The sequence below is a fragment of the Benincasa hispida genome, chromosome 8 (assembly GCF_009727055.1).
Source record: "Benincasa hispida cultivar B227 chromosome 8, ASM972705v1, whole genome shotgun sequence".
NCBI lineage: Eukaryota > Viridiplantae > Streptophyta > Magnoliopsida > Cucurbitales > Cucurbitaceae > Benincasa > Benincasa hispida.
The window spans coordinates 47859825-47878578 of record NC_052356.1 but is presented as its reverse complement, the minus strand read 5'-3'; the positions used below and the strand labels follow the sequence as shown (position 1 = coordinate 47878578).

The 18754-nt window shown below is 37.0% G+C and overlaps 3 protein-coding genes across 7 annotated transcripts; 1 reads left to right on the top strand and 2 right to left on the bottom strand.

Moving 5' to 3' along the window:
• The first annotated feature begins 7155 nt into the window (after positions 1-7155).
• Positions 7156-12015, top strand: LOC120082479 (E3 ubiquitin-protein ligase AIRP2-like). Of its 4 annotated transcripts, XR_005483190.1 has the most exons (5): positions 7163-7294; positions 8032-8179; positions 10529-10834; positions 10918-11146; positions 11270-12015. XR_005483190.1 is itself a non-coding variant. In XM_039037665.1 (4 exons), the coding sequence occupies exons 1-4, from the start codon at positions 7203-7205 to the stop codon at positions 11304-11306; spliced, it is 501 nt and encodes a 166-aa protein (XP_038893593.1). In that variant the 5' UTR covers positions 7156-7202; the 3' UTR covers positions 11307-12015. The 4 variants fall into 4 exon arrangements, 1 of the variants encoding a protein (XP_038893593.1); XM_039037665.1 differs by lacking the exon at positions 10529-10834 and having other exon boundaries at positions 7156-7294; positions 8037-8179; XR_005483191.1 differs by lacking the exon at positions 10529-10834 and having other exon boundaries at positions 10965-11146.
• A 134-nt stretch (positions 12016-12149) lies between these two features.
• LOC120082478 (GDSL esterase/lipase At3g48460) lies at positions 12150-13877 on the bottom strand. The gene is made up of 2 exons (XM_039037664.1): positions 13015-13877; positions 12150-12827 (listed from the first exon to the last, which is right to left on the bottom strand). The coding sequence occupies exons 1-2, from the start codon at positions 13645-13647 to the stop codon at positions 12300-12302; spliced, it is 1161 nt and encodes a 386-aa protein (XP_038893592.1). The 5' UTR covers positions 13648-13877; the 3' UTR covers positions 12150-12299.
• Positions 13878-14858: 981 nt separating this feature from the next.
• On the bottom strand, positions 14859-16893 carry LOC120082582 (phosphopantothenoylcysteine decarboxylase-like). Of its 2 annotated transcripts, none has more exons than XM_039037821.1 (3): positions 16736-16893; positions 16135-16542; positions 14859-15389 (listed from the first exon to the last, which is right to left on the bottom strand). In XM_039037821.1, the coding sequence occupies exons 2-3, from the start codon at positions 16477-16479 to the stop codon at positions 15096-15098; spliced, it is 639 nt and encodes a 212-aa protein (XP_038893749.1). In that variant the 5' UTR covers positions 16480-16542; positions 16736-16893; the 3' UTR covers positions 14859-15095. The 2 variants fall into 2 exon arrangements, with proteins under 2 accessions (XP_038893749.1, XP_038893750.1); XM_039037822.1 differs by having other exon boundaries at positions 16135-16613; positions 16736-16882.
• Positions 16894-18754: the final 1861 nt, after the last annotated feature.

Genomic DNA, 18754 nt, shown 5'->3' with positions numbered 1-18754 from the left:
TATCCTCTCACTAAAAGGCCTAACAAGGAGAGTAATTCTAGAATTTTCAACAAGTATGGGACTCAAACTATTATAGTGGTCCATAACCCTTTATCTGGGTGGTTTATTGTTATAGATTTGATAGTCCATAACTCTTTATCTGGGTGGTCTATTGCGATAGACTTGATGGTTTATATCCCTTTATCTGGGTAGTCTATTGCAATAGACTTGATGGTATATAGCCCTTCATTTGGGTAGTCCTAGTACGAACTTAATGGACAGAACTAAAACCTTTAAAAATTTCACAACCCTTCCTTTCGGTGGTCCTGGTATGGACTTGATGGATAATTGTAAAATCTCCATAGCTCAGTTTTTGAGTGGTTTGTCTTTCACATACTTGATGAAGTTGGTTATGGACTAAATATGACGTCTACATAGTTTAGTTTATGAGTGGTCTATTACGATAGACTTGATGAAACAATTAACATGATTGTAAAGGTGTGGTTGTTTTCTATGGAAAAGTTTAAGGGTCTTTTTCTAGAGCTTTCAGGTTGACCTAAGGTTCTATGTGCATGGCCTTAAATAGTACCCTTTTATCGTGAAACCAATCAAAATTTAAGGAATAAAACGTGTTGTATGAGTCTCTACCATAGTTATTGAAAGTTCAAGAGGTAACTCACTCTCTCTAATCAAGTTGTTGCCCTACTTCACTATGCATCAATTCAAATCGAAAGATATTGATGTTTAAGTTATTCTCCTATATCTGCTCGTGTTGAAAATATGGTTATTAATCTAGGGGCGTTTATGTAATTGTGCATAACCCTAGGGTTTTCTACTGTCTATTTATACAGTGTGTCCCTGTGTATTCAGTGTATCAGATTTAAAAGAATAAGAAAAAGTCTTTATATCGTGGTTTTTCTCCCTGTACTAGGGTTTCCACGTAACCTTGTTGTTATTCTCTTCCCTATTTTTTATTTTTAACATGGTATCAAAGCTAGGTGACAAAACCCTAGCCGTTATGGAAGAGAATCAATCCCAATCTTCTTCTGTTGATGGATCTTTGAGTTTTGACATGAAAACGGCTATTCAAGCAGTTGTAAAGGAGTGTTTTCACGCAGCCCTACCGGAGTTACTTTCTGTCGTCCAGTTGCAGTCATTGGAGAGTCGCCGTCAGTGGAAGCCATCGCACCAGACTGTGCCGATTGGACGTCTCCATGCAGAAACTAATCGAACCCGCAAAGGAGGTCAGGTCGCGATCGAGTTCGGCCGCAAAGAGCATATGAATCATCTGGTCGCAATCGAGGCTGGCTGCGAAGAACATACGAACCACGAATAGAAGAGTCGGTCCGATCTGGGCAAAATCGACCACTTCAGTCGTGAAGAACAGGCAAGTCCCTCTGAACTGGGCAGAATCAGCACCTATCTGGTCGAAATCGGGTCATTCCGTGCTGAACCTAGGCAGATCCTCGAAGGAGAGACAGAACCTGTCGACTTCCATTCCAGATTTTCGTAGACTTTTGCTCCAGTGGGTTTTGCACCAGCTAATCCTTCCACGACAAACCCTTTGGGCAGAGAATGAGCCAGTTATCTCGAACAGCCCAGCCGACCGACGACCTCCTTCCAGCCGGTGACCTCTTTCCAGCCGACAGTGACGGCAACGTTCCCAGCCGCTTGTAGTTCAACTCATTACCCATACGATGTGAGACAACGGTTGGCTTACCTGCAACAACAGATTTCTGATTTGAATACAATGTTCGGTGCAAATCCTCATCCAGTTCAACCAGTTTATTCAGAAAATCCAGTAAACTCGTTCCCTATTTTACCAAATGTTTCCTACTTATCTGGTTCGATGGGTAATTCTGCAGGACTTATTGTAGGGAAAAAATTAAATGGCCATAATTATTTCTCCTGGTACCAATCAATTCGAATGGTCTTGGAAGAGCGTCACAAATTTCGGTACTTGACGGGGGAAATTCCAAAGCCGGCTCCAAGTGATCCACAAGAACGAATCTGGAAAGGAGAAGACTCGTTGTTACGTTCTGTTTTGGTGAATAGTATTGAACCCCAAATAGGAAGATCACTACTATATGCTGTACCGCCAAGGATATCTGGGAAGCAGCCAAGATCTATACTCAGAAAGACAGAATGTCTCTCGGCTATATACACTCCACAAACAGGTCCATGAATGCAAACAAGGGTCCATGACTTCTTATTTTAACAAACTATTAATGTTGTGGCAAGAGATGACCTGTGTAGAGAGATTGTCTGGAACTGTGCACAAGATAGGGCCCAATACTTGAAGATTGAGGAGGCAGACCGTGTTTACGTGTTCTTGGTTGGATTAAACCCTAAATTTGATGGTGTTCATAGTTGGATATTGAGCCAGCACCCGACTCCTTCACTCAGAAAAGTCTGCTCTGAAATACGGTTCGAAGAGGATCGATCGTGTGCCATAAATAATCCCATTCCCACTACTGATGCAGCCACTTTCATCTCAAAGTCGTCCAGTGCTGATGGTGATAAAAAAAATCCCACATGTTTGTGAACATTATAAGAAGCTTTGGCATATAAAGGACCAATGTTGGAAATTGCATAGGAAGCCCCCAAACAGAAAGCAACGACAGTCTCATGACAAATCTAATACTAGTCATGCCCTGTTAAGTGACTTAGTAGATGAACAGATTCAGAAGCAATCTTTCGTTGACAGTAAGCACAACTTGAGTACAGTTGGGGTGAGTGCAATTGCACAGTCAGGTAATTTCCCTTCTTTTGACCTGATTAGTATAAATGGTAAAAAGCCATGGATTGTGGACTAAGGGGCCATAGATCATCTGACGAGTTCCTTAGAATTGTTTATGTCATATAACCCAAGTGCTGGTAATGAGCATATTTGCATTGCAGACGGGTCTTTTGCCCCTGTTGTGGGGAAAGGCAATATCTCTCCGTTTAACGGTTTAATTCTGCGCGATACCTTACATGTGCCTAAAATATCGTATAATTTGTTATCTGTCAGTATAATAACAAGAGATTTGAAGTGTAAGGCAATTTTCTCACCTGATTCCGTTTTGTTTCAGGATCTGAAATCGGGGATGGCGATTGGCACTGCCCGACACGATAGAGGACTATACTTCCTTTCTGATGAAGCTTCCTCTAGAAATGATCATCAAACTGGATTTATGTCTTTAAATTTCTCTGTTTCTGAACATGATGTTATGTTGTGGAATTTCCGTTTAGGACATCCGAATTTATTCGTGCTAAGCAATATCGTGTTTCTTTCCGTCTCAGCCTTACAAACCCTCGAGTCCGTTTTCCCTTGTTCACAGTGATGTATGGGGTCCCTCACCAGTTACTACTTCCACTGAAAAATTTTAGTTTGTCACATTTATAGATGATCACACCTGCCTTACCCGCCTTACCTGGGTTTTCCTTCTTATTGACAAATCTGAAGTGTCCCCTGTTTCCAATAATTTTATACAACTGTCGAAACTCAGTTTAAAACAAAGATTGGGATTTTACGAAGTGATAATGGGCGAGAATTTTCCAATGCCTTCTTCAGGGATTTTCTTGTTTCTAAGGGTATTGTCCACCAGAGCTTGTATGCTTACACTCTGCAACAAAATGGAGTAGCTGAGCATAAAAATCGGCATCTGGTTAAAGTAGCTCAATCCCTTATGTTATCTGCCACTCTTCCGTCATACCTTTGAGGAGATGCAGTTCTCACTGCTGCCCACCTCGTTAATCGGATGCCCTCTCGTATTCTTAATCTTCATACTCCTTTAGAATTTTTTAAAGAGTCCTTTCCAACTACTCGATTGATCTCTAATGTTCCTCTTCGGGTTTTTGGTTGTGTTGCCTTTTTTCACTCCCATGGTCCAAACCGCACAAAATTTACTCCTTGTGCTCAGAAGTGTGTCTTTGTTGGATATCCACTCCATGAACGTGGATATAAGTGCTATCACCCGTCATCTCATAAGTATTATGTCTCCATGGATGTCACCTTTCTCGAAGATCAGTCGTTTTTCCCTATTAGTCATCTTCAGGGGGAGAACATAAATGAAGAGACTAACGGGTCATCTTCTGCTATTCCTTTAGAGTCAGCATCTATTCAAAACTTGTCTAACCCTAGTTCTGAGCATAATAGTCTGGTCCTTCCTACCAATTAAGTCCCTTGGAAAACTTACTATAGGAAGAATCTTAAGAAGGAAGCAGTGTCACCTGTTGAACCAGAACTACTGGCTCCAGTGCAGGAGTCAGAATCGCCACCAGGTCCAAGTACGTATATTCCTGAAATTAATGATGTTGATATATGTATGAAGACTGATGAAGGCAGGCAAGACAAGTGAGAAGGAAGCAGTAATAATGAAATAGGACGAAGGGGAAACTGCAAAGAATGAAATGATTATTGCTAATGATGATGTGGAGGATACTACTGAAGTTTCTGATATACAGATAGTCGATCATGGTGAGGAGTCTAGAGAGGTGAAAGAACGTGATGCATCGCTTGATCTTCCTATAGCTTTGAGAAAAGGCACTCGTTCATGTACTAAATATCCTATGTATAGTTACATGACGTATAGTAATCTGGCATCCGAGTTCAAAGTATTCACTACTAGTTTGGACACTAAGGTGGTTCCAAATGACATAAGTGTTGCAATGAAAAAACCAGAATGGCGGTCTGCTATTATGAAAGAAATAAGAGCTCTCGAGAAGAATAGAACTTGGGAACCTGTGGATTTGCTTGAATGGCATAAGACAGTTGGATGTAAATGGGTGTTTACTATAAAATACAAGTCAGATAGGACGATTGATCGGTACAAGGCTAGACTAGTTGCAAGAGGATTTACTCAAACTTATGGAGTAGATTATTCTGAAACCTTTTCACCTGTGGCTAAACTTAATACTATCCGAGTGCTCTTGTCAGTCGTTGTGAATAAAGATTGGCCTCTACACCAACTTGATGTTAAATTTTTTTTTTTTTTTTTTTTGAATGGGAAACTTGAGGAGGAAGTCTATATGAGTCCCCCTCCTGGGTTCGAGAGTCAATTCAAAAACAAGGTGTGTAGATTGAGGAAGTCGCTATATGGATTAAAACAGTTTCCAAGGGCCTGGTTTGACAAGTTCACAACTTTTGTGAAAGCACAGGGTATGTTCAGAGGCATTCTGATCACACTCTTTTTATAAAATCGACATCAGGGAAGATAGTTGTTCTTATTGTCTACGTTGATGACATTGTTTTATCTGGAGATAATGATGTAGAGTTCATGAGGCTCAAAACAGAGATGGCCCGAAAGTTTGAAATTAAAGACCTCGGGAAGTTAAGATACTTTCTGGGAATGGAAATGGCTCGCTCAAAAGAAGGTATATCAGTCTCTCAATGAAAATATACTTTGGACTTGCTAAAAGAAATAGATATGACTGGGTGTAAACCTGTTGACACACCAGTAGACTACAATGCGAAGCTCAGTGATAAGAATGATAGAGTTCCTGTTAATGAAGAAAGGTAACAACGGTTAGTCGGGAAGTTGATATACTTGTCTCACACAAGACCTGATATTTCTTATGTAGTAGGTGCTATGAGTCAGTTTATCAAGCTCCTTGTGAGGATCATATGACAGTAGTTGAACGTATCTTTCTATATCTGAAAGGAACTCCTGGTAAAGGCCTAATATTCAGAAAAATCGATAAACGATCTGTTGAAGCCTACACTGATTCTGACTGGGCAAGGTCAGTTGTTGATAGAAAATCGACGTCTAGGTATTGTACATTTGTCTGGGGTAATCTAGTCACCTGGAGAAGTAAGAAACAAGGAATTGTTGCTAGAAGTAGTGTTGAAGCTGAGTATCAGGCCATGAGTCTAAGGATTTGTGACGAAATTTGGTTGAAGAAAGTATTATCAGATCTCCAGCAAGATAATGAGCTTCCGATGAAATTGTTTTGTGATAATAAAACTGGCATCATTATTGCAAATAACCCAGTTCAACACGACAGAACTAAACACGTAGAGATAGACAGACACTTCATTGAGGAAAGGTTGGACAATGGAAACATATGCATCTCTATATTCCTTCAAATCAAAAAGTTGTTGATGTACTTATAAAAGGGTTACTGAGATAAAGCTTTGATGATTGTGTAAGCAAGTTGAGCCTTGTCGATATTTATGCTCCAACTTGAGGGGGAGTGTTGAAAATAGAGTTATTAACCTAGGCGCATTTATGTAATTGTGTAGACCCCTAGAGTTTTTTACTGCTATTTATACAGCGTGTCCCTGTGTATTCAGTGTATCAGATTTAAAAGAATAAGAAAAAGTCTTTATATCGTAGTTTTTCTCCCTGTACTAGGGTTTCCACGTAACCTTGTTGTTATTCTCTTCCTTATTTTTTTTTTTATTTTTAACGGCTTGAATAAATTATTTATTGTTTTTTATTTGCTTGTCATTCGTGGGGGTTGGTTGGGAATGACTAGTCAATTAGTCATTTGCTAGAATGACTTGTCATAAAATTAGCCAAAATTTCTAAATGTATATTCATATTTAATTTAGATTTGAAAACAGTTTTTTGTATTAATTTAGATATGAAACGTTTTCCTATTTAATTTAGATATGAAACTTTTTTGTATTTAATTTAGATCTGAAACTTTTTCTACATTTAATTTAGAAAAATGTTTTTGTTGAATTCTTATAAAAAGAAAAAATGGTTATTTTAGTTCTGAAGGGTGAAATTTGAGTTTGGCATGATATTTCTCTCTCTTAAAAGTGACTTAATTCTGAGTAAAGTTTTCACCCGATTCTAATTCTTCTTCGACGAGTGCACCTCTGAGAGGGGTGTTGTGTTAATCTTGGGGAGCAATTGGCTTCTGGCGATTTAGCACCGAGGTTGTACCGATTTTGCTTTCGAGGCAGTGGATCTTTCACGACGCAACAATGATTGAGATTCGAAATTGACGACGACTAACCATGGGTATCGTATTTTGATCCAAGTATATAGACAGAATCATTTCATCACAGTCTGTAAGCTAGAGGTTTGAATTTTCAAAGAAATACAGAGGAGAAGACTCGGTCTCTTTCTCTCACAGTTAAATAATAGAGCATTTCTCCCAGAAAAAAAGGCCTCTATGGACTGTGGGATACATAAAGAAACAATTTTGATATTCTTCTTCTCTTCGATCATATTCATCCGGGTCGCTCTTTGGCATTACATTGATAACAACAATTTCAAACAGAGAGGATGTTGGATTGTTATCAGAGGCTTTCTTCTGGTCATTCTTACAAAGATTTCCTTGAGTTTCTTGAAGCTGACATGCTCCATTCCAATGCTTTGTGAGCTTCTCTCTCTCTGAATTTTTGTATATACATTTTTCTTTTCTGAGTTCTTTATGGTTGGTTGGTTGATGCCATATCTTTTGGGGCTCTCTGTGAAGCTTGGTTATGGCATCTTTTGTTGTGGGATTTTGTAACCCAATGCAAAAAATTTGTATGTTGTAATTACTCTACTAGGTAGTGGTATGAATCATTTGTTCATGTCCCTTAAAGTTAATGGAAATATGATTGGTAAGAGTTACCACGGTTTGCCTTTATGGTGTTCTGATTCTTGTTCTACAGTTGGTGGGTTTGTACTTTGAAGAGGAGAAAAAGAAGTTGATCTTTCTATCTTTTGATGATACTTTAAAGAAAGTTATTTGTGTTGGTATGAGATGTTATTGCTCAAAAAGAAGACTAAAATCTCAATAAATTATGATCCTCGTGGTCGTAACTCGACTTTGGTGTCGGTGAAGCCTCTCCGGAGTGAGTTAGGTGGGATATGAGCATAATGCAAGTGGTTGAGATCTCGATATCCCAGTTATAGAAAAAGTTATTTGAGGACAAAAGTTAATAGCAGCTCCCTTCAGTTTCTCAATTATTTCTAGTAGGGACTAGATGCATTTGCTGTCCTAGTAATTAGTTCTGGAGTTTATTTGCAATGTCAAGATATGTTGAGCTCTATCAACTAAAAATGTTAGTTTAAAAATGGAAATGAAGCAATTATCTCATATTGAAATATCTTTATTATGACGCAGTGCAGCTTCATTTCCAAGAGGCAAGGATGGTTCATCCTTCCAGGTGAAATTAGTTTGTATTATTTGACACCAGTTATTCTTTACTTGCTTCAATGGATGGACATACCTATCTATGAGTTACTTCAACCAACACATAGTTCTGCACAAGGTGAGCAAGTTGACTAAGACGTATTACAAGTATTTTATATGAATTAAATGTACCATACCCCACCTATTTAAACTTTTGAGTTGATTGGTTGATTTATGTAACAATCCGACCCTCTAGGACTTGGTTAGGCCGTTACTAAAATAAATGCATGCGTAGAATTTAAAATGACGCTAAGTTATGTTAAAATAAATGCTAATTAAACAAGAGAAATTCAAAAGACATTTATTAAATGCAATTGTTAAACAATAATAGAGTACCCAAAATTCGTAAAGACTAATAAAAGTATGTAAAAGAAATAATCTTTAGTAATAAATTTCAAACGGTAAAACTAAATATTAAGGGAAAAATAAAGACTCTAAATTTCATCATGTGGAAGCGAAAAAAACTAGTCCCAGTGACACGATCACGAATTCCGCTGCGCCATCGCCAGTACATCTTTACCTTTACCTGAAACATCAACATAAGAAAGAATGAGTATGAAATACTCAGTAAGTAACCCCACCACTAGGGTCAAGCTAGACATCTATGTCCTCTATATACCCACCTATGGCACATAAACACATGAAATAGGTAAGAGACTGAGTCCTATCCTAAGGATGCCCACAAAACTGGTGAATCCCGAAGGAAACGCAAAACTGGTGAATCCCGAAGGAAACACAAAACTAGTGAGCATCTAACTAATCAGTGAGGATATTCACACAGTCTCAACGTTCAAAAATCAACACCGTATGAATCTATGACATACATGTAATCCTTGATACCATGGCTCTACCACATACACATAATCCTCAACAACCTATTCTACAACATTCATGTATACCTTAACATCATAATTCCACAACATACAAGTATGCCTCAACATCAACAAATTAGATATCAACATATGAAAACACTAGAAGAAATTCGGGCTTTAATGTCAGTTGGCAACTGACATTAAAGATAGTATTATAAAAGCCCTTTAATGTCAGTTGCCTTTAATGTTGGTTTTAAACCGACATTAAAGGTCTTTAGTGATTAAAGCCTGTTGGTTGCCTTGTGTGATTTACCTTATGTTCTTGTAGGTTAGTTTAATCACTAAAGACATTAAAGGTCTTTAATCTCTTACTTCTCTACCTCAGAAACAGATTCATTGAGTAGGTGTTTGAGGGAGTGATGATCCAAGAGATTGGCTTTTTTGGCATTTTTGGTCGCCATTTTTGATAGCTTTCGGTTTCAGTTCTCTTCACCATCTACGAAAGTTTGTCTGAAATCTGAGAGAGAAAGGAGAGAAACAAAATGTAACCTAATATCATCTTCGTAAGAAACAAAATTGGGGGGGGGGGGGGGGGGGGGGGGTGGGGGGGGGGGGGGGGGGGGGGGGGGGGGGGGAGGGGGGGGGGACTGGGGAGGAAATGGTTTGATGGGGAAAATAGGGTTTAGAAAAAGGGATAGATAGGGATAGATAGGGATAGAAGCGGGAAAATGAAAAAAAAATGGGAGGAATGGGTTTTGTTTTTTTTTTTTTAAGGAAAAAAAGAAAAACCGGATCTTTAATTGTCCGGGTTTTAAACCGACATTATACATCCGATTTCACCGACATTAAAGCCCAAAATTCTTATAGTGAAACACATACCATCACATACTAACGATCAAGTGCCTAGGTGTATCTTTAAACAAAACAGAACCCATGCTAGAACATACTTGATTCAAGTCATACTATCAGTCAACATGCTAATATTTACCATAACATACACTTACCACGCTAGCATACAAATAAAACCTGGCCCGTGGGCAGTTCTAGTGGTAAGATTACTTACCTTAATCAAAATTCCACAGATAAACTCAGACAAGCAAACGGTGACCACGGTTTGAAGTACCATATGAATACAATCGTTAAGTTTCAGTCCAAAAATAATTGCGACAACTCATATTCAAAACCACAATACCCATTGGAAAACTAATGGACAGCATTCTCCTTACCACAATCAAAAAGCACTACGGCAATGGCGCTAAACCTGCACTCTCATTCATCCAATAGCTTACCCAAGGAATTTGGTTAACGACCACTCTAAAATCTCCTTCCAACAGATTTTAACTCCCAAAGGACAACAACTTAGAACCTTAAAGGTACAAGGGTTAAGTCAAACTTAGTTCAGAAATCAAAACGTGCCCACAAACCAACAATAAGGACTATAATCCTTACCAAAACTCTTGTCGAACGATCTCGAACCCACTGGACAGCCACTCCAACAGTTTCCAAGATTCAAACTAAAGCCAAAAATAATTTGAATAAGTCAACCTTCATTCCAAACTTAATGGACCCAAACTTCCACCCAAAACTTCACAAAAGGACCTACTTAAAATTGCCAGATCCGACGAAACCCAAAGATGACGGCGGTGACAGACGGTGAACAAGTGGCGGCAGCAGGGCGGCGGACGCACAGATCCGGTGGCTGGGCTCGGACCTGGGTGAAAATGGCACGTTGGGGCTGGATAGTGGTGCGACTGGTAGCGAGAGGCGCGGCGGTCGGCGTGAAGACGGCAAGGAAGGCGCGGCTGGAGAGCTGGGCAACTGACACGGTTCTTTTGTACATCAGTAGAAAACAATCATCTTCATGTATCAATTTTCGTCTGGAAAAGAGTTGTGGCAAATGGCTGAAAATGTGCTTGCTTATTGTACGGCTAAACAAACCAGAAAACTTCAGTTCTTTTGTACTTCACAGTTAAAATGATATTAATACTCTTTAACATGAATGCAGCTGTTATATTACCATCCCTACAACGGCTTTGTGATTATGCATCACAGGTAGATAGCATTAAAGATCTCGACAAGGGAATGGCAATCTCAAAGAGATTAGAGCACAAGAGGGAACTTTTAGATTTGAACATAGGAAGAGAAGATGAATGTGGGATCTTTTTGGAGTCACGTACCAAAATTGTCTTGCCACATTGTTGCCATGCCATGTGCACAAATTGCTACCATGATTGGTATTTTCTAATCAAGACTTCACTCTCATATCCATGCATTTGACTCGGTACATTCTTAATGGCTGAATGTACTATTAGAAAAATAAAAAAACCTTTGATGTTCCTTGCCCTCATCTATTACAGGAAATCAAATCTTCCCCGTTCTGCCGAGGACATTTGAAGAGAGTAGCCTCAGGGGATCTGTGGGTTCTCACATGCAGTAACGACGTGGTCGACACTCATACTATCATGGAAGAAGATATGTTACGCTTCTATATTTTTATAAACAGCCTATCTGAGGATACACCTGGTGTTCTATTCTTAATGTATTATGAACACTTGTTGTGACAAACCAAATGTTTAGAACATTGTACATTAGAGGACTTTGCTAATTATCCACAAATTTGGAGGGTTGGTTTTCGTTCTTATATCGGCTCTCGTTCTGTTTGTCGTGTGGAATGCTGCACACGTTCGTTTGCAGTAATGCAGTTTGTATATGAGGTTCCCTTCTTACGTAATATATTAGTTCTTAAGTTTGAGTTCTGTAAAGCCATTAGAATAGTTGAATAAATGTTCTATCATCAGTTTACTTGCTGTCTTCTCTTGGGGAAAAGTCCAATGATGGAGGTGATACAGGAATTTTGTTATTGAAACACTTGTTAAAAATCGGAACACTTCTTTTCCTCTGTTGATTTTAACCTCGACTACATATTAAATGAATGACTTTTATGGGTGCCTATCTGTTGAGTAGTTGGTCCTTCAAACCATCTATTCTTCTCTAATTAATTTCTAACCGTTTTTTCTTGTTCTCTTTTTACCGTCGGCTGAAATAATAAAGTATTATTAACTATTAAGCTCTTCTTACGGACTGTTTTCCCATGTTGCATACTTTAATCTATAGCTGTTAAGTTTGAAAGAAGCCATGAATGAGTAGTTTTTTTCTTTGGTTGAAGAAGGCTCTTGTTTGAAGTTACTATCTCATATCTTCTACTTTATGAACAAGGAATTTTATGTTGATATGACATTGTGAATGTGAAAATTTTCAATTGAAAATGAACATTATGGTGTGATCTGATTTCCAATATGGTTCATTTCACTAGTTACAACTAGTACTGCTCACGTTTGTTTCATAGCGAAATTTTAGAGATCTCAAAGATAAACTTTAACAAAACCATCAAACTGATTCACTGTCAACAGTATATCCTTGGTGACGTTTCATGTCCAACAAGTTACTGAAAGGAGGATGGGTAAATCCACCTTCAATTAACATGTCATGAACTACTTTATACATGGCTTCAGTGAGGTGAACCCCATCCCAATTAATGTATTCAGATGGGTTTTTGCAGGAACCGACAGAAGACATTCCACAGACAGTAAATATGTCAAAGTTGTAAGGTTCACCGACACCGCAGCAGGCTTTGAAACGCTCCCTGAAACCGTACTGGCTGGGATTCTTCATAACCGATCGATATGCGTTCCAGTAATCAGCATATATGATGACAGCTTGAGGAAACTGCCCCCTTAAAGATTGTAATGAAGCTTGGAGAGCAATATTGTGAACATAGGTTTGGTTGTTTAAGCTCCCCACGCAGCCGATATTGTCTCTGTCGTCGACAGGAGCTAGAGACATTGATAATGCCAGACAACCACTTGGTGGTAAACCTTGAACAACCACATACTTTGCACCCTTCTTCAGCAGAAACTGGAAAAGCAAATCAAAAGCAAAGAATAACATTGTCAAAGAAAAGTTCTCAATTCATACCATGTATATCTCATGTGTAATCTGTAAGCTCTCTGAATTTTTCTCAACATCTCATTTCAAGCTTCAAAATAAGTAAGATTCTAGTATTTCACAGCTTAATAAACGCCGCAGAGGAGAATTCATTTACCTGCAAAACTCCAGTCACGCTGGCGACACCGAGCTTACGGATGGTATCTTCAGGGATAGAAGATCCAATGCTATAAGCATAATCATTGACTCCAATTTCACCAACCCAGAACAAAGCATTATCAAATGCAGCTTTGCACTGTGGCTTTGTCTCTTCCCCTCTACATCCTTGAGTTTCCAAGAACTTGTTGAACCAAAGGAGCTGAGTTTGGATAGACTGAGGAGTAATGTCAAGGCTAAGGTTGTTTCTAACAAAGAATTCATGGTTTATAGCTGTGGATCCTGCAACAGCAAAGTTTACCCCATGAAAGGAGTCGTTGCCCTTCAAATATTTGTAAGGTGGCAAGAAAGGTAAGGACAGTGACTGGGCTACAAAGTCAATCACCAGTCGTCCATCCGAATATCGGTTGGTCGAGTGGTGAAAGAAGGTACTGCCATAAGGAGGACTAGAGACATGGCCAAATCCGGTTGGCCCTGAAACAGACCTCGTATTGCCAGTGTCTGTGAATGAGTCTCCAAAGGCGTAAATCTTATTGAAAAGATGTGGATGCGTCTCAGTTGCGGTCGGTGAAGCCGAAGCAAAAAAACACAAGAGAATGAAGATTGCACTGCAGGATGTTAAAGCCACCATCATTTCAAGGTTCTTTTGGTTTACTCGGTTCTTAATTTGTGGATGTTCTCTGTGGTTTATATAGTAAGAACATTAGACATAACCAATATTTTTATAAATTTTCATCTCACACCATTCCATTTCCCTTTATTACTAATGTGAATATATTGTTAACTCTAGAAAGATCACAAGAGTTTTTCCATTCTCAAATAAGAGCCTTAACTTTGGAGTCTGGATATCATGTAGATGGACGGAGAAAATTTAGTTGGAGCATTCAATAAAGGACGATTTATTAACAACTTTAGTCTTTATATTCCTACTTCAAGAACTTTCTCGATAATTTTAGAGAAAGGCACTGTGAAAAACCCATTGACCATGAAATTATGGCTACACACGTTAGTACACATCCTTAAATGTTTCAACAACTATCGTTCCTTTCTGGCTGGCGATTTTAATGCAGCAGCTCTCTTTCAGATCGTTTCCTCTTTTGACCTCATTTCAAACAAAAACGTGGAGGCCCACAGAGAAATTAACAACTCTCACCTGATTTTTCTGCATCTATTTACCAACTCACCTCCATGCAGATCAACTTTAAGTTCAATCACCGATTCATATATATTTTAGTGGATAAAACATCAATTATTATTTATGGGATCGATAGTTCAATCCTCACCCTTGCAATTGTTGAATTTAAAAGTACAAAAATCCTAAACTCAACCCTTTTCCACCAACAATAAAACCAACGTTCTGAATAGTTTAGGTTTAACGTTCTGCACAATTAGCGGTTAGATTTTGTCGATTAAGAGGATAGAGATCAAAAGATCAATAAATATGAAGTTGAATTTCTCTCTTATCAAGTATTTTTCATATCCATGCACTCCTCGACTAATCTCACTAAACAATCCATCTGATCTTATAATATTTGGGTGTCAAAGAAATTCATAAGATATTAAATCCTAAGTATAAATGAAAAATGAGATCTGAATTTTGTAATTTATGAGTACAAAAAATGTGAAGTATGGAGATTTAAACCTCTAATTTCAAGAGAATAAGTATATGTCAACTATCACTAAACTATGCTCGTATTGGCATCCTGCATTTTGTAACTGTAGTATATCTTTTCTTACAGTTCATTGAAATAGTTCATTTTATAATCCTCTTGATAGGACTATCAAACTTTTTTCTTAAGCTCATCACATCAAGATATGAAATGCTTGTTTCCTACAACAAAAATATGAGGAAAAAAAAATGAAGTCGATCGATTGATAAGCTAAGGAAATATCCTTAAAATAAGGTTCCAAGGCTTAGAGTGCCTCTACATAATGCACAATAGAGGGTTCAGCACAAAGGGTAAACAACGACGAATTTTATACAGGATTAGCGAGCAGAAACAACAACTTTTAATTGTTAAATAAACGGAAAATCTTCTACCATTTCCATTTCTCCCTCATGACAAAGTCTTCGTGTCCTAACTATTCACCATTTTTGGCACTTTGTTGCATTCGTGACTCATAGAAGAGTCTCACAGTCGAGAAGATTAAGGAAGGTTCAGCCATTGCACCATTGCCGTAGTCCCCACAAGCTAGTCTCTTGGTAACAGGTGGAATAAGAGTTATCCCAAGCTCATCAATTGCAATGAGATGCCGCTCTGTGAAAGGGTTGGTCCACATAAAGGTATTCATGGCAGGCGCAACAAAGAGTGGCTTGTTATAGTCCCATGCTCGCACGACACAAGTCAATAGATTGTCACATAATCCGCCTGCAATCTGGAAAAAAATGCAAGCTATAGCATCAACTTCAAGAGGAATTTTTTCTCAAGGTAGCAATGCCACAATGTCGATAGTATTTACAAATCCAGACAGAAGCTACCATGAAAAGATAAATAACAAGATGAGGAAAAAAAAAAAAAGTTCCTCATGATCTGTAGACAAGAGAATTTAATATTCTACCATCTTAAATCATTGATTGATCTAAAATCTTAAGCTGATGGGTGAAGATAAATTAATATTATATCATCTAATAAAATTTAAAGGGCAAGCTACAAATGATGGGAGTACAATTTACTGAGCAGAATATTTTGAGTACTCTATTATCTTCGGAGATTAAGCGCTTGAGCTGAAGAAGCTTCAGGGAAAAGCAGCAAAAATAATTCCTAAAGACATATGGTACCAGACTACCAGTCATAAGATCATGTGAGCTAAATCCAATATAGATGGATGCGAATCTAAACAAATAATAACAGTTCAGACTAGCAGCATTCATAAATGTACACAGACAGGGTGGATATCAACACATCTTTAACCAAGATGGAAGCAATTAAACAAAGAAACAAACCAGAAATCAATACAGATATTCACAACGATGATAGACTTCTGGACCAACCCAATTTTGAGGAGGAGCCAGATTCCGTATTTTTGGTGCCAAGTGTGAGTAACATTCAGCCCTGTCTTGGAATATACCGAAGAATGAGATCAGGAATAAACAATTTTCATCTTAGTTAAACGACTGTACCTTGCCGAGCGTGTTTGCAGACAGAGGGGCAATAACCATGATATCAGCCCACCGGCGAAGCTCAATATGAAGAACACTGTCTCCAATTTTGTTCCAACCAGTCCACTCATCCTCATCGGTGTAAAGTATGGCATCCTTGGGAAGAGATGCTCGATCGATGAAATGTAAAGAGGCCCTAGTAGCAACTGCTCTAACGTCTGCCCATTCGGAGAAAGAATGGTAGAGATTCCCAAATTTAATCGAAGCTACACTTCCACTGGCAGCAAGTAAAATCCGGGGTTTCCTCGGAGCATTGTTGACTTGCATCACCTCCCGTTCTGCATTAGCAGATTCCGGATACGCCATGCCCTATGGAATAAGCTCCCAAGACCGGCTCCAATTGAAGGATTGTTAAAGCAATTGTTGAACCTAAAAAGAGGATGAAATTGGGAAAGTTTTCGAGCACTTAGAACCGCGAAATTGTGTATTCGAATTTCGAACTGAAAAGATAACGATGGAGTGAAAGAGAAGAAACCCCAGAAAATTGATCAACAAATGATGTTATTGAACAAACAAATCCCGAGAAAGAACAGGTACAAATTAGGAAGTTCAACTTCAATACCTTTATACTTGCAGTTGCAGCGAGAAGGGCTGGAACAAGAGAGAGACAGAGAGAGAGACGGAGATGATTGCAATTTGGGAAGAGCGGGAACCGGTGGGTGAAGGGTAGGACAGAGACCGGAAGAAATACGAGCTTGGAGATCCCGGTTCACTTAAATCGGACTTCGGGTTTCCTCGTTTGGGCACCATTTTATCAACTCCAAAATAATAATAATAATAATAGTAGTAGTAATTAAAGTTTAGCGTTTTTTTCCTTAAAAAAACAAATTTAAAATTTAGTTTTGGAATAAACTTTCCATTTTGTATGTAATATCGTCGGAAAAAAAAATCAATGTAATATGTTTTTGACAAATTCCAAATTTTTAATAATTAATTGGTGTCCTAGGTCTAAATTTGAATTTTATATTTAAAAGAATTCTAAAATTTTCGATTTCATGTCTAATAAGTTTATGATATTTACAAGATCATGGATTATTTTTTAAAAAAAAAATAGGGACAAAATCAAGGTTCGAAATATCGAGATTTTGATTTTATGAAAATATCAATGAAAATACCGATATCGATAGAAATTTCAGAAAAAATTATGAAAATTGATGGAAACTGTTATAATTAATTAATGAAACTTTGATTGTGACTTAACTAGACTATAATAAATCATTTTTAATTACAATTTATGTAAAGTAAGATAACATTTAAATGTGTAAATGTTGATATGATAGCAAAAATTTTAAAAAGAAATACAAAATAATTACAAAATAATATAAAATTTAGGAATAATTTTAAGGTGAAATGATGTCAAAATTATGAAAGTTTTGGATGATTAAAGAAAAAACTCACATCAATTTAATATTAAGGTGAAAAGATGTGTAATGAGAAAAGTTTGAATGAAGTTAGAAATAAACTTATGTTTTTTTATGGTTTTTTCAAATTCGATTGTTTTAGAATTGAAAGTTTTGGGTTGAAAATAAAGCTAAAAATTGAGAAAAATTGGAAATTAGAAAAACTAAATCATTTATTGCAAATGACATTGGCGTGTGGAAGTATTAAATTGTATATAATTAGGACCATAAAATCGAAAAATTTAAACAAACTAGTATATTTAATTAAAGAAAATCAATTTTTTTTCAAAAAGTAGAAATTTATGAAAATTTCGTCCAAATAGGGAATAAGAATATTCTCAAAATTTTCTCGAAATCTCGAAATTTCTTCAAAATTGGGGGAAATAAATTTTCTCCAATCAAAATTTCGAGATCATCGAAATATCGAAAATTTGGGATTTCCATGGAAATTTTAAACAATAGACAAAATAGCCATAAACCAACTCGATGTTTAGAGACTGGATGCCTAATTTAACCCAAAAAACCTAAATTATATATAGTTAAAAAAGATACTTTTGGTGAATTTTCATAAAAAATACAATTTAGTTTATGAACTTTAGTCTATAACAATTTAGTTCCTTTATTTTCAAATGTGTTACAATTTAGTCTCTATCATTAAAAATTTTTAAGAAAGTTAATTATCATTTTTATTATAGAACAATCTAATCTTTAGAATCTAAGAACGAATGTGACCCTTAATTAGTTTCTAAATTTATATGGGTAAGAAATTTCAGAAAATCTTAATAATATTTTCACGATTCCGACTAAATCACTATATGACTATACAACACAAAGACTAAATCGTCACTTATTAAAATTCAAATATTAAACTGGTACTTTTACCAAAGTTTAAGGATAAAAAAATGTTATGAAAATAAGTACTTATAAGTTAAATTTTATTTTTATCCCTCACTTTCAATAACTGTCAATAACTGTGAGTGTGACATGCTTAGATTGATCTTCCATTTTACTCGATGAACTTTTAAAAAAATCATCTTATTCATTAAAACATTCCAATTTCAAAAACATTCCAATTTCAAATTTCTTCCATTTTGATGTTGAGCTTTTAAAATTCTTGAATTTTGAAAAAATATTTATTTTGATAATTATTTTCAAAAATAAAAAAAAATAAGAAAATTATT